This window comes from Jaculus jaculus, chromosome 6 (assembly GCF_020740685.1).
Source record: "Jaculus jaculus isolate mJacJac1 chromosome 6, mJacJac1.mat.Y.cur, whole genome shotgun sequence".
In the NCBI taxonomy this organism is placed as follows: Eukaryota; Metazoa; Chordata; class Mammalia; order Rodentia; family Dipodidae; genus Jaculus; species Jaculus jaculus.
In genome coordinates, this window is record NC_059107.1 from 106,234,490 (window position 1) to 106,247,655 (window position 13,166).

Genomic DNA, 13,166 nt, shown 5'->3' on the forward strand with positions numbered 1-13,166 from the left:
AGCAACTCTTAGTTTCATTGGTAGTCTACCTTTTTACAGATAAAAATATAACCTGCCAGAGATCACCTATTTAGTCATTGATAGGAATACAATTTTTTTTTTTTTTTTTTTTTTTTTGAGGTAGGGTCTCACTCTAGCCCAGGCTGACCTGGAATTCGCTACAAAGTTTCAGAGTGGCCTCAAACTCACGGCAATCCTCGTAGTTGTGCCTCCCGAGTGCTGGGATTAAAGTCATGCGCCACCATGCCCGGCTAGGAATACGAATTTTAACACATGTCCCATTTCAAAGCTTCATTCTTAACTAATATGGGAGTGGCTCTTAACTTGGTGTGTCAGTCGTGATGCAGATTTTAGAACTTGCTGAAGAAGAATCTCTGGGCATGTATCCTAGATATTGCTATATTGTTTTAAATACTACACAGTTCTTATATATACCCTGCTTAAATGAAGAGGAAGGAGTAGTAGTAATATTAGGCAAATATCACTTGGGGAGATTTACTATATACAGTGTAAACATTCCACACTATAATTTTTACCAGTTCCATTAAAATGGTAGTAACATAGAATGTGAAAGAATTTTGGTCTGTAGATATTTAGACTAGAGCCTTTATTTATTCATTCTTTCTGCCAGTATAATTGTTTAATCAGTTAAAAACTGTTTGGGGTGTTTAAGGATTGTGGAAGACTTAAGACAGGTTCTGTTATATTTCTTGCTAATAGTTTATATGCCAACTAATCATATTTTAACCACAATAATGTTCATCAAAATACTCCATTTCATTTACAGAGTACTCAGAATTCTCCTTATAATATAAAAATGATATGTTTATGTCCTTAGGAACCATCTCTGTTTGCTGTTGCCAAACTGTTAGAAACTGGTCTGGTTAATATGCACCGAATAGAAATTTTATGGAGACCTCTAACTGGCCATTTACTTGAGGTAAACAATTTTTCTTAAATGCTCCTTTCAGTTAGTAAAGTCATGTATGTTAAGTTTATGAGTTCACATAGACAAAGAATTTACCTTTTCTCTCCCTTTCCTGACTCTGTGTGTTTTATCAAGGGACTAAAGTAGTAATTGGTTTGGGGATGGAGCAAGTTGCTTTTGTTGGATAAACATAGGTAAACATTTCAAAGACAGAAATTAGATGTCAGTTTGGGATCTCCTCTTCTGTCATGCAATGTCCTGATGTACTTCAGTTCCATGTAGTTCTGAAATTTCAGGGTAGTTGGGGATAAGAGTTAGTAACAAATTCAGCTCATTTACAGCTGTGAGATGGCTTATGAGAGAAAATCTGTTTGTAATCACTGAATATAGATGAGAAGGAATTTTGTTTAGATTTGTGTTATCTTGTGTTCAACCAGGAGTGCTTAGAAATTAGTGACTGCTTCACATCCAGCTGCTGCTTTGAGTGCATATGTTTATAGTTTGCTTTACTGGGATCATTTTTGTGTTACTTTAACCTGATAAATATACTATTCTTAGTAAGAAAAAGTATATACCTTTTGCTTATGTTATTAGGATTAAATTTATGAATAGAAGATAAACGTAGATTTCTTTCACTCTTGAACCTTCTTGTCAGATGAGCTTGGCCTCAGTGTGTGTGATTAGAGCTATAAACTCATCCATCTTATCAAATGATGAGGCCCCGGGTTCAGACCCTGGGTGAAGAGGGGCAGAGGGCACACAAAAACAAACACTTAGGATAAGCTTACTGACTCTGATGGCATATCCTTTACTTTCATGAAATTTTCTGTGACTTGTTTTAGTTTCATCTTTTTTCTTGTTGTTTTTTCTCTATTGCTTCCTCTTGCCCTTATTCAGAAGGTAAGCTTACTGACATTTTTAGATATAATTCTTCAACCCCTTACTGAACATTTGGTTCTGTTGTTGTTGTCATTGTAGAAAGAACAAAACATATAATACTGTCATTTTTCTTCTCCAAAATTGATGTTATTTTCAAACCTTATATAAACAGTTGTGTGTGTATTTTTTGTTCAACATGTGTTCCTTCAGGTTTGTCAGCATCCAAACTCTCGAATGAGGGAATGGGGAGCAGAAGCTTTAACATCACTTATTAAAGCCGGGTTAACATTTACCCATGAGCCTCCACTTTCACAGAATCAGGTAAAAATAAAACATAAAGTGATTTTATCTCTAAGCCTCACTGTTAAATTATTAACTTGCTGATATTCTGACGCAATTTTTAAATTTTTTTTCTGTTTTATTTATTTATTTGAGAGGGACAGACAGAGAGAATGAGGCCAACAGAGGGGGGGGGGGGAGAGAAAGGACACGCCAGGGCCTCTAGCCATTGCAAACGAACTCCAGATGATCCAGATGCATGTGCCTCCTTGTGCATCTGGCTAACATGGGTCCTGGGGAATCGGGCCTCGAACTGGGGTCCTTAGGCTTCACAGGCAAGCGCTTAACCACTAAGCCATCTCTCCAGCCCTTGACACAAATTTTTTTAAAAACATGTTCGAGACAGGGTATCATGTAGTACAGGTGGTCTCAAGTCTTATGTAGCACAGGATGACCTTGAACTGATCCTTCTGACCCCACCTTTTTAACCTCACAAGCGCTGGAATTTCAGGGGTTCACCTCTATGCCCTATGTCTAGTATAGGGTTTTTAAACTTACTATTTTTATGTAGGATACAGATCTCTCATTGTAGGTAAAAAATTTAAAGGATGATCTTCATTAAAATTCTTTAAATAAGACTAAGTTAATTACTTAGAATTGGTCTTTAATCTACAGTTTCCTTCATGATATGCTGGGCATCATTTTGGGGCCTCTTATGCTCTGACAGATCCTTACCTGTCAGTGCTTTTTCTCTTACTGCTCTAATATGGGGAACAAACAAATGGCAGAAGCAACAAACACAATAAAATGGATTAAAAAAATACTGTATTTTTCTTTGTTTATTTGAGAGATGGAAAGAAAAAGAGGCAGCTAGAGAATGGGTGTGTCAGGGCCTCCAGCTGCTGCAAATGAGCTCCAGTGGCATGCACCACCTTGTGCATCTAGCTTACATGGGTCAGGAAGTTGAACCTGGGTCCTTTGGTTTTGCAGGCAAGTGCCTTAACTGCTAAGCCATCCCTCCAGCACTGGATTTTTATTTTTAAATAATTTAAGGTACTTTATAGTTTCAGATGTGTATTTTTTTTTCTTCATTCACATATATCTTACACAGATTTTTTGTTTTGTTTTTGTTTTTTGAGGTAGGGTTTTGCTGTAGCCCAGGCTGACCTGGAATTCACTATGTAGTCTTAGGATGCCCTCATGGCAGTCCTCCTACCTGGGAATAAAGGCATGTGCCATCATGCCCGGCTTTATGGTTTTTTTTTTTTAAGTATATTTATTTATTTGTGAGAGAGAGAGAGAGAAGGCAGACAGAGAGAAGGGGGTATGGCTGCTCCAGGACCTCCTGGCCCTGCAGACAAACTGTACAAGTATGTACCGCCTTGTGCATCTGGCTTTTTACGTGGGTATGGGGGAATTAATCCCAGGTCATCAAACTTTTGCAAGCAAGTGCCTTTAACTGTCGAGCCATCTTTCTGGCCTACACCTATGTTTGTTGAGCGCTTCCCATTTCATGATTTTAATTTTTTCCCCCTACTTTCACTTAATGGGTTTGTAGTGGTTCTTTAGGTTGAGCCTAGGGAACTGCACGTGCTAGGCTAGTGCTGCTCTGCCATCCCAGCACTTCAGCACTTGGGTTTTTTTGCAGTGGGACCTCTGTGGAACCCAGCTGACCTCACACTTGTAATCCTGGGGCCTTGGCTCCTGAGCACTAGAATTTCAGGCATTAATGCTTTTTAGAAAAGAAATTCTTTATTTTCTTGACTATCTTCTATGACTACTTTGCTGTCTGTTGTGCAGTGAAGGTCATAAATACTGTATTCTGAATAAAAGAAATCTTGGAGAGAAGAAAGTTAAGATGCAAGTGGCTTCAGATCCTGACAGGGATAAACTTTTTAATAAATTTCATGGATTTTTGTCATCTTTGTTAATTATTATTAAAGCATAAAAAGTTAAAACATACAGCTTTTTTTAAAAAAAGAGAAGACAGGCTCTTCTTTTTTAAAAAATTTATTTATTCAGAGAGAAAGAGGCAGATGATAGAGAATGGGTGTGCCAGGGCCTCCAGCCACTGCAAATGAACTCCAGACATGTGTGCCCCCTTGTGCACCTGGCTAACGTGGGTCCTGGGGAGTCGAGCCTCAAACCTGTGTCCTTAGGCTTCACAGGCAAGTGCTTAACCACTAAGCCATCTCTCCAGCCCACATGTAGCTTTTTTTTTAATATCATGCTTTAGAATCTTAGATATAAACCCATATGCATTAATAGAAAGATAATACCAGAAGTTGGGAATTAATTAATTTTCAAATATAGCTAAAGATATATTTCCTTTAGTGAGATGCATTTCTATATGGGCCCATATTTAATACCTTCAAGTAAGGTGATTACTGTGAACTGAAAATCGGTTGGTTGGTTGGTTGATTTTCCTCTCATGTAAAGATAGTTGACAACATAAACCTCTTAATGATTATTGTTAGAGAAAAATGGCATTCTTTGTTATTTTTACTGAAAAGGTGGCTTACCACAGTAGTGTGAAAACATGTAAATTTGAACTTAAAAAGAAAGAACAGAACTGGAGAATGCTTGTTGGAATCTCCAGCTCCTATGTAACCAGACACCAAAGTGACCCAAGCATGCAATGTTGCACATGTGCACAAGGGGGCACTGGCACCTGGAGTTCATGAACAGCAGCTGAGAGGCCCTGGTGCACCCATTCTTTCTCTCTCTCTCTCTCTCTCTCTCTCTCTCAAAAATTAAAAAAAAAAAATAAGAGGTGGAACAAACAAGAAATACTTGTGTATCCTTTAGCCCCAGTATTTAAGAAGCTGAGATGTGAGATTCCAAGAACCTTTATTTTTTTTTATTTATTTATTTTTTTTTTTTTTTTTTGGTTTTTCGAGGTAGGGTCTCACTCTGGTCCAGGCTGACCTGGAATTAACTCTGTCATCTCAGGGTGGCCTTGAACTCATGGCAGTCCTCCTACCTCTGCCTCCCGAGTGCTGGGATTAAAGGCGTGCGCCACCACGCCCGGCTCCCAAGAACCTTTAGAACAGTGCCTAAACAATAAAATAAATGACATCTTAAAATAAAAATAAAAAAGATGTGGGGTATAGTAAAGTTCTTCCTGTTTTTCTGAACTTCTTTTCCTAATTAGCTTTTTACCTACTTTTTAGAGGCTGCAATTGCTTTTATTGAACCCATTAAAGGAGATGTCAAATATTAACCATCCAGATATAAGACTCAAGCAACTAGAATGTGTATTGCAGATTCTGCAGAGTCAGGGAGACAGTCTTGGGCCTGGATGGCCCTTAGTTCTTGGAGTCATGGGAGCAATCAGAAATGATCAAGGGTAAGTGCTTAAAATTGAAATCAAACAAGTAATAGAGGCAGAAGGAGAATCCATTCTAAAACCTTAAAGTGAGAACTTGTTTTGTATGTCCTTCCTGCTCATGTCCAAGATCTGTAGTGGTTTCTAAAAAAATATTGCATTTATTTGAGAAGGAAGGGGGGAGGATGGGCGTGGGGGAGGGATAGAGAGATAGAAAGAATGGGTGCACCAGGGCCTCTAGCTACTGCAAAAGAACTCCAGATGCATGTGCCATCTTGTGCATCTGGCCTATATTGGTACTGGGAATCTAACTTGGGTCCTCATGCTTTGCAGGAAGTACCTTAACCACTAAGCCATCTCTCTAGCCCCTATAATGGTTTTTTTAACCTCACCCACAAGTTGGCTACAGGGAATTTTCCGGTATTACTTTTGCCTTAAAAACTGAAAAATTTGTTGTTTTATGGCCTTTATGTTAGAATATAAGATTCTCATAAGATAAACCAGTCTAACAAATTTTACAACACATAAAAGAATGGCTAATATATTAGGAAATATAATAAATTGCTTTAAATGATCTTTTTTTTTTAAGAGGCAAGAGAATTGGCTTCCAGGGTCTCAGTCACTGCAATTGAACTCCAGGTGCTTGTTCCACCTAGTGGTCATGTGTGGCCTTGTGCTTGACTCACCTTTATGTGTCTGGCTTACATGGGATCCGAAGTGTATAACATGGGTCCTTAGGCTTCGCAGGCAAGCGCCTTAACTGCTAAGGCATCTCTCCAGCCCTTTAAATGATGTTTTATTCAATATGTTTATTAAACATTTGTTCTTTGCTTAGTGTTTTTCAAATACTATGCTTGTTACCTCTTCTGAATACACAAATAAATGGTCCTGTCCTAAAAGTAGGAACCAAATAAGAAATAGTATGCTATGCCACAAAATAAAGCATTAGTGGCATTATTATTATTTGGTTTATTTGCACTAGAGTCTCACCCTAGCACAGGCAGACCTGGAATTTACTGTGTTGTCTCAGAATGGCCTTGAGCTCATGGAAATTCTCCTACCTTGGCCTCCCATGGTGGCGTGTGCTACCATGTCTGGCATGATCCTTATTTTTGGTTAAGAAAGCATATCTTTTTTACATTTATATCATTGTTGAGGTGCTGCACAGTCTATATGTGGGAGGATTTTCGTGTTAAAATTCTAAGATAAGGGCTGGAGAGGTTGCTTAGTGGTTAAGGTGCTTGCCTGCAAAGCCAAAAGACCCAGGTTTGATTTCCCCAGGACCCATAGAAGTTAGATCTACGAGGTGGCACATGCTTCTGGAGTTCATTTGCAGCAGCTAGAGGCTCTGGCACACCCATTCTCTCTCTCTCTCATAAATAAATAAAAATAAAATGTTTGAAAGATTCTAAAATAAAATTTTACTTGGTTTATAGTATTGTAAGGTGTATAATTTTTACCCTTCCCTTTTAAACACATTAGTGTTTTAAAACTTTTGTGTTTTCAGAGAGTCATTAATACGAACTGCATTCCAATGTCTTCAGTTGGTTGTGACAGATTTTCTGCCAACAATGCCTTGCACTTGTCTGCAGATAGTTGTAGATGTTGCAGGTAGCTTTGGACTTCATAACCAAGAACTTAATATTAGTTTAACTTCAATAGGTTTATTGGTAAGTATCATTGCATTTTCATGGTAATACAACTTAGAAATTACTATTAAGCAATTGCAAGTAAATATGAAGCAAGTAAAGTTTGGATTCTATGGAAATTGTTTAAATGAGTCATTCATGAAGAATTAAACAACAGAATTTAGGAAATAATACATTAATGTCAGCAAATTTGGAACAATTTTGATACACTGAACTGAAGTATGAACCAGTAATAGTTGACTCTATGTTGATGATTAACTGCTCTAAAGTATTCCTTTAATAATTTCATAGACTGTCTAGCAACAAAGCTTGAATAAAATGCTTTAAAACAATCTACATAGACCCACAGTCTGTCGATAATATTCTTTGGGTATTAGGAGACAGCATATCATAGTGGAATGCTCAGAAAATTTTTAATTATTTTAATTATGTTTAACTTGGTGATTATTAACTTACTGACTTCTTGAGTCTCATCTCACATATCTTTTATATGGAAATGATATAAGTTACTGTATTGCTAATATAAGAATAAGCATTAAAATAACTATTCTCAATATATATTTAAAGGCAATTGTTTAAAATTTCTTAAAAGCATATTATAATTCAGAAGCTGATCTTAAAATTTCTCTTATAAACCAGGTAAGTTAATATTTAAGGCCCTTATTTAAAATCTCCTAAATGTGTATTGTCACTCAGAAGTTTTATAAGAATTGGACTTTACATTACCTTTATAAGATAGGTTATAATAGGTTATTAGCATTTTTCTATGAACAACATAATTATGGACAACATTTTCAGTATCCCATGTATAAATTTGCTCGCATAGAGTGGTTGGTTAGTTTAGTATTAAAGGGCTGATAGATGTCACTCTCTTCATTTTACGTTTACAGTAAATCTACTACATTTTTATCATTGTATAATCATGCTTAATTCACATATTTTCCTATGGTTGGGAGTGATATCATGGATATGTTTTAGAATAACAATGTTTTAGAATAATAACCCTTCCTTATATATGATTATAAACTTATTAAGTAATATTAAGTAATTATTTTGTTATGGTGGTAATAGCATTATGGTTATGTTTTTTATAATTAACTATTGTTATGCCTAGGTGGTATGTATATTGAGATACTGAAATTTATATTTTCTGTACATACTTCATTTTTATTTTAAAAAGTGAAAAAAATAATGATAAAAGCACATAGTAGTTCTCTCACATTCTTTTTAAATTAGATAGAGACACTAACTAAAGAAATATTTTTATTGGATCTATTCTTCTGGAGATTTCTGAAGTTTGCATTAAACTTAAGTAAAGTGATATCGTTGTGCTTTTCCTTTTAGTGGAACATCTCAGACTATTTTTTCCAAAGAGGGGAAACTATTGAGAAAGAGCTGAATAGAGAAGAGGCAGCACAGCAGAAGCAGGCAGAAGAGAAGGGAGTAGCTTTACACCGGCCTTTCCACCCAGCACCACCATTTGATTGCTTGTGGTTGTGTCTGTATGCAAAATTGGGTGAACTGTGTGTGGATCCCCGTCCCGCTGTAAGGAAGAGTGCAGGACAGACTCTGTTTTCTACAGTTGGTGCACATGGAACATTATTACAGCATTCAACCTGGCATACTGTTATTTGGAAGGTATTGCAAAATAGTTTGAACTGTTAGCTTTTAGTTGGGACAAGCATATTTTTTCAATTAAACTTGTTATCTTTCATTTTTTTTTAAGTTTTTAAAATTTTTTTGTTTGACAGAGAGAGAGAGCGCGCGCGCGCACCAGGGCCTCCAGCCACTGCAAACGAACTCCAAACACATGTGCCTCCTTGTACATCTGGCTAACGTGGGTTCTGGGGTATCGAACCTGGGTCCTTTGGCTTTGTAAGCCAAAAGACTTAACCACTAAGCCATCCCTCCACCCCTTATTATCTTTCATTTTAAGGTAGTAATTTGGGAGTGGAGAGGTGGCTTAGCAGCTAAGGCATTTGCCTGCAAAGCCAAAGGATCCAGATTCAATTCCCCAGGACCCACTAAAGCCAGATGCACAAGGTGGCTCATATGCCTGGAGTTTGTTTGCAGTGGCTGGAAGCCCTGTGTGCCCATTCTTTCTCTCTCTCTCTCAAACAAAATAAATATTTAAAACAAGAATAATTTCCATGCATTCATTTATTTGACAGAGCAAACAATTTAGCTTTGTTATAATTTATTTTAAGAGTTTTATTTATTTATTTGCAAGCAAAGAGGAAAGAAGATAGAGAATGGGTGCACCAGGCCTCTTGCCACTGCAAACGAACTCTAGGCATATGGACCACTTTGTGCATCTCGCTTTACATGAGTACTGGGGAATCAAGCATGGGTCGTCAGGCTTTGCAAGCAAATACCTTTAGCAGCTAAGCCATCTCTCCAGCTCTTGCTTTGTTATATTTTAAATCACACCTCACATAGATCAAATTAATTTTAAAAGCTTTATTTCTCTTTCTGTTTTCATCTGTTAATAGGTCTGTGTCAATTTTTGTCCATATTCTATTTCCACACTGGTTTCCCAATGGTGAACCAGGAGTTAGTAAGCCACAGAACATAGTCAGTCCTTTAAATGGCATATAAAGCCTTTTCTTTTCCCCTCCTTACCTCTCTTCCTTTCTTCAACACCTGTCTTTGCCTCTGCTTTCTTAAACATCACCCTATAGCTATTTCTTTGTTAACAAGTCTTATATGATCTATATAATTGGTTTTACTTTTTCATATCCCATATCTTTAAGGATAATCTTAAGAATTTTTGGTTACCTTTGCTGATCAGTTTCCTCTGATTTTGAGGGACTAGTAATTAACTTTTAATTTCTGATGGCATTACTTAAGATATCATCAGCACTTTTGACATGATTGTTGCATAAATATTTAGGTGCTCTTTCATCTACTGGACCGAGTTCGAGAGTCTTCTACCACTGCAGACAAAGAAAAGATTGAGTCTGGAGGTGGAAATATTCTCATCCACCATTCAAGGGATACGGCAGAGAAACAGTGGGCTGAGACCTGGGTATTAACATTGGCTGGAGTAGCAAGAATCTTCAATACCAGAAGATATTTGCTGCAACCTTTAGGTATACAAATTTACTTTTTCTGATTACACAAGTAATGATGTTAAAGGAAATTTAGAATATATAAGCAAGATTCTTTTAGAATTCATATCCAGGCTACCACTGAAGAACAGTCAACTTAAAAAATCTTTGTGCTTATGTATGGTATGGTATGGTATGTGTATTCACTGAACAAATAATGCTTACCTACTGTGAACTAGGTTTTAGGTATACAATGATGAACAGAATGCGCACTTGTGTTTAGGCCTGAGTGAAGAGCTATAATCACATTCATAAGTGCAGAATTGCTACAGTGATAAATGCTATACAGGACTGTAATGCATTGTGAGCCTAGTGAGATAGACCCCTGAAAAAGAGATAGTTTATCTGAGACCAGAGGGTAAGAGCACATCACACAAAGGGGAGGGTGAAGTGAGGAGAGCCTTGCATTCAGAATGAACACTGAGGAGACAGGACAGGCATAGTGTGGACCCTAGAGTGTTTGAAAATCTGAGATGAGAATAAAGAGAACCACAATTCTCAATGATGTTGTAGTAAAGAGAGGCTAGACCACCATAAGTGTGTGTAGAAGTTAGGACCTCATTTTGAGATGAGAAAAAAATATTTCAAGATTTTAACCCATGAAGTAACTTGATTATATTTGTAATTTAAAAAGATCACTTGGGCTGGGCATGGTGCTGCCTTTAATCCCTGCACACGGGAGGCAGAGGTAGCAGGATCACCATGAGTTCAAGGGCAACCTGAGACTACATAGTGAATTTCAGGTCACCCTGGGCTAGAGTGAGACCCTGCCTTGAAAAACAAAACAACAACAACAACAATAAAGATCACTTGGGTTGGTTTGTGTGTGCATAAGGTAGTGACAATATGGATGGGTGATGGTTAGTGAGGAAGATATTGGCACATTATTGGTGGTCCTTAGGCAAGACCAGTTTAATGTTCTTTCTGCTTTGTTCTGTTTTTTTTTGGGGGGGGGAGGTAAGGTCTTGCCTCTAGCCCAGGCTGACATGAAATTCACTATGTATTCTCAGGCTGGCCCCAAACTCACAGCAGTCCTCCTCCCTCTACCTCCCATGTACCACCACATCCATCCTTTGTCCTTTTTTGTTTTTTGTTTGTTTTTGTTTTTGTTTTTCGAGGTAGGGTCTCACTCTAGCCCAAGCTGACCTGAAATTCACTATGTAGTCTCAGGGTGGCATCGAACTCACGGCAATCCTCCTACCTCTGCCTCCCGAGTGTTGGGATTAAAGGCATTCGCCACCACGCCCACCCCTTGTTCTTCTTATTTATTTTATTTTTTAAATTTTTATTTATTTATTTGAGAGCGACAGACACAGAGAGAAAGACAGACAGAGGGAGAGAGAGAGAGAATGGGCGTGCCAGGGCTTCCAGCCTCTGCAAACGAACTCCAGACGCGTGCGCCCCCTGTGCATCTGGCTAACATGGGACCTGGGGAACCGAGCCTCGAACCAGGGTCCTTCAGCTTCACAGGCAAGCGCTTAACCGCTAAGCCATCTCTCCAGCCCTGTTCTTTTTTATAGAAGACTTTTTGCTACTTCTGGAGATAGTTTTGGTGGTCACATGGGAAAAGAATGGGCACTCCTGCCATCTCCAGGGTTTGTGTAAGGTCTGTTACACATCCTATAATGCACAAGACTAGGAATGCCAGTTGTTTAGAGGCTGAGCTTCCAAAAGCTTCAAGGTGAATTCTTTCAATTTGAGTGGTGGTGATGGAGATAGCACAGAAACATAGACAGAGATGCCAGTGCAGTTAGTAGCCACATGGTGCATATGAATTTTTTTCATCATTTGATGTTTGGTATTTTTTAAACTTGCGTTTAAAGGTCAGCATATTCACTCTTTCCATGTTTATTTTTGCATATTCTTCATGTGCACATTTTCCTTTTATCTAAAAGCAAATAATTTGATACTGTAAGTCTTCAAATGAAGGTCTTTAATTTTCATGTAAAAATCACATATTGATAGAATACACATTTTAATTGTGTGTTACTAAGTGTTTATAAAGCTAAGCTTTATTTGCAGGATCTCTGTATTTACTTTATCCTAAGGGATATGGTCTGAGAGATGTGAACTTAGATTTTAATAATTGAAGACAAAAGGCAATTCAGGTGGCTTTGGTAATTTTTTATAATGTGAAGACTAAGAAATTTATTTTTCAAGTAACCCTGTGAAATACATAATTAGATACAGACTTTTTAAAAGTTTTTTTTTTTTTTTGTTTATTTGTTTTGTTTTTCAAGGAAGGGTTTCACTGTAGTACAGGCTGACCTGGAATTCACTCTAGTCTCAGGGTGACTTCAAACTCACAGTGATCCTCCTACCTCTGCCTCTCAACTGCTAGGAGTAAAAGCATGCGCCACCATACCTGGCTAAATTGATTTTTTTTTTTTTTTAAAAAGGTCTTGCTTTGTAGCTCAGGCTTTTGAAGCTTTCTCTGAGCCCAGGCTGCCTTCAAACTTTCTATCTTCCTCTCAAGTGCTGGGATTACAGGTGTATAGCACCTCTTTACACTTGGGTACTTTGTGGACATGAAGTACATTAATAGTCACAGGGTTTTTTGTTTTGTTTTGTTTTTTACTAGGTAGTAGAAAATATTCCAGATCTGAGATTAGATTACCGTTCAGGTTGACAAATGTGTGACTTGTAATTTTTATGTTATTTTATTTTTGAGAGAGAGAGAGAATGGATGCACCAAGGCCTTTCAGCCACTGTGAACAAACTGCAGATATGTGTGTTCCTTGTGGTGAATGTGCAACATTGCCTGCTTGAATCACTGTGTGTCTGGCTATGTGGGACCTATAGATTTAGACATGCATGCTTAGGCTTTGCAGGCAAGCTCCATAACCACTAAGCCATCTCTCCAGCTCTCTTCTAATTTTTTAATTGACATAGAAGCAGAGAACTGTTTTAACTTGGTAATGTATCTTTGAATAATTTATTTCCAAATAGGATTTTTTATTTTGTTTTTGTTTTATGAGGTAGGGTCTCACTCT

At 37.6% G+C, this 13,166-nt stretch overlaps 1 protein-coding gene across 5 annotated transcripts in view; it reads left to right on the plus strand.

Annotated features, from left to right (window-relative positions):
* Positions 1–13,166, plus strand: part of Mon2 (MON2 homolog, regulator of endosome-to-Golgi trafficking) — a 125,377-nt gene that overhangs the window by 77,853 nt on the left and 34,358 nt on the right. For 3 of the 5 annotated variants that reach the window (XM_004650045.2, XM_045151508.1, XM_045151509.1), the window contains 7 exons: positions 839–940; positions 1,826–1,828; positions 2,018–2,128; positions 5,260–5,435; positions 6,922–7,084; positions 8,408–8,701; positions 9,957–10,155. In XM_004650045.2, the coding sequence (XP_004650102.1) occupies positions 839–940; positions 1,826–1,828; positions 2,018–2,128; positions 5,260–5,435; positions 6,922–7,084; positions 8,408–8,701; positions 9,957–10,155 (1,048 nt within the window). The remainder of the gene's footprint in view (positions 1–838; positions 941–1,825; positions 1,829–2,017; positions 2,129–5,259; positions 5,436–6,921; positions 7,085–8,407; positions 8,702–9,956; positions 10,156–13,166) is intronic. The other 2 variants (XM_004650046.3, XM_004650048.2) reach the window with 1 other exon arrangement.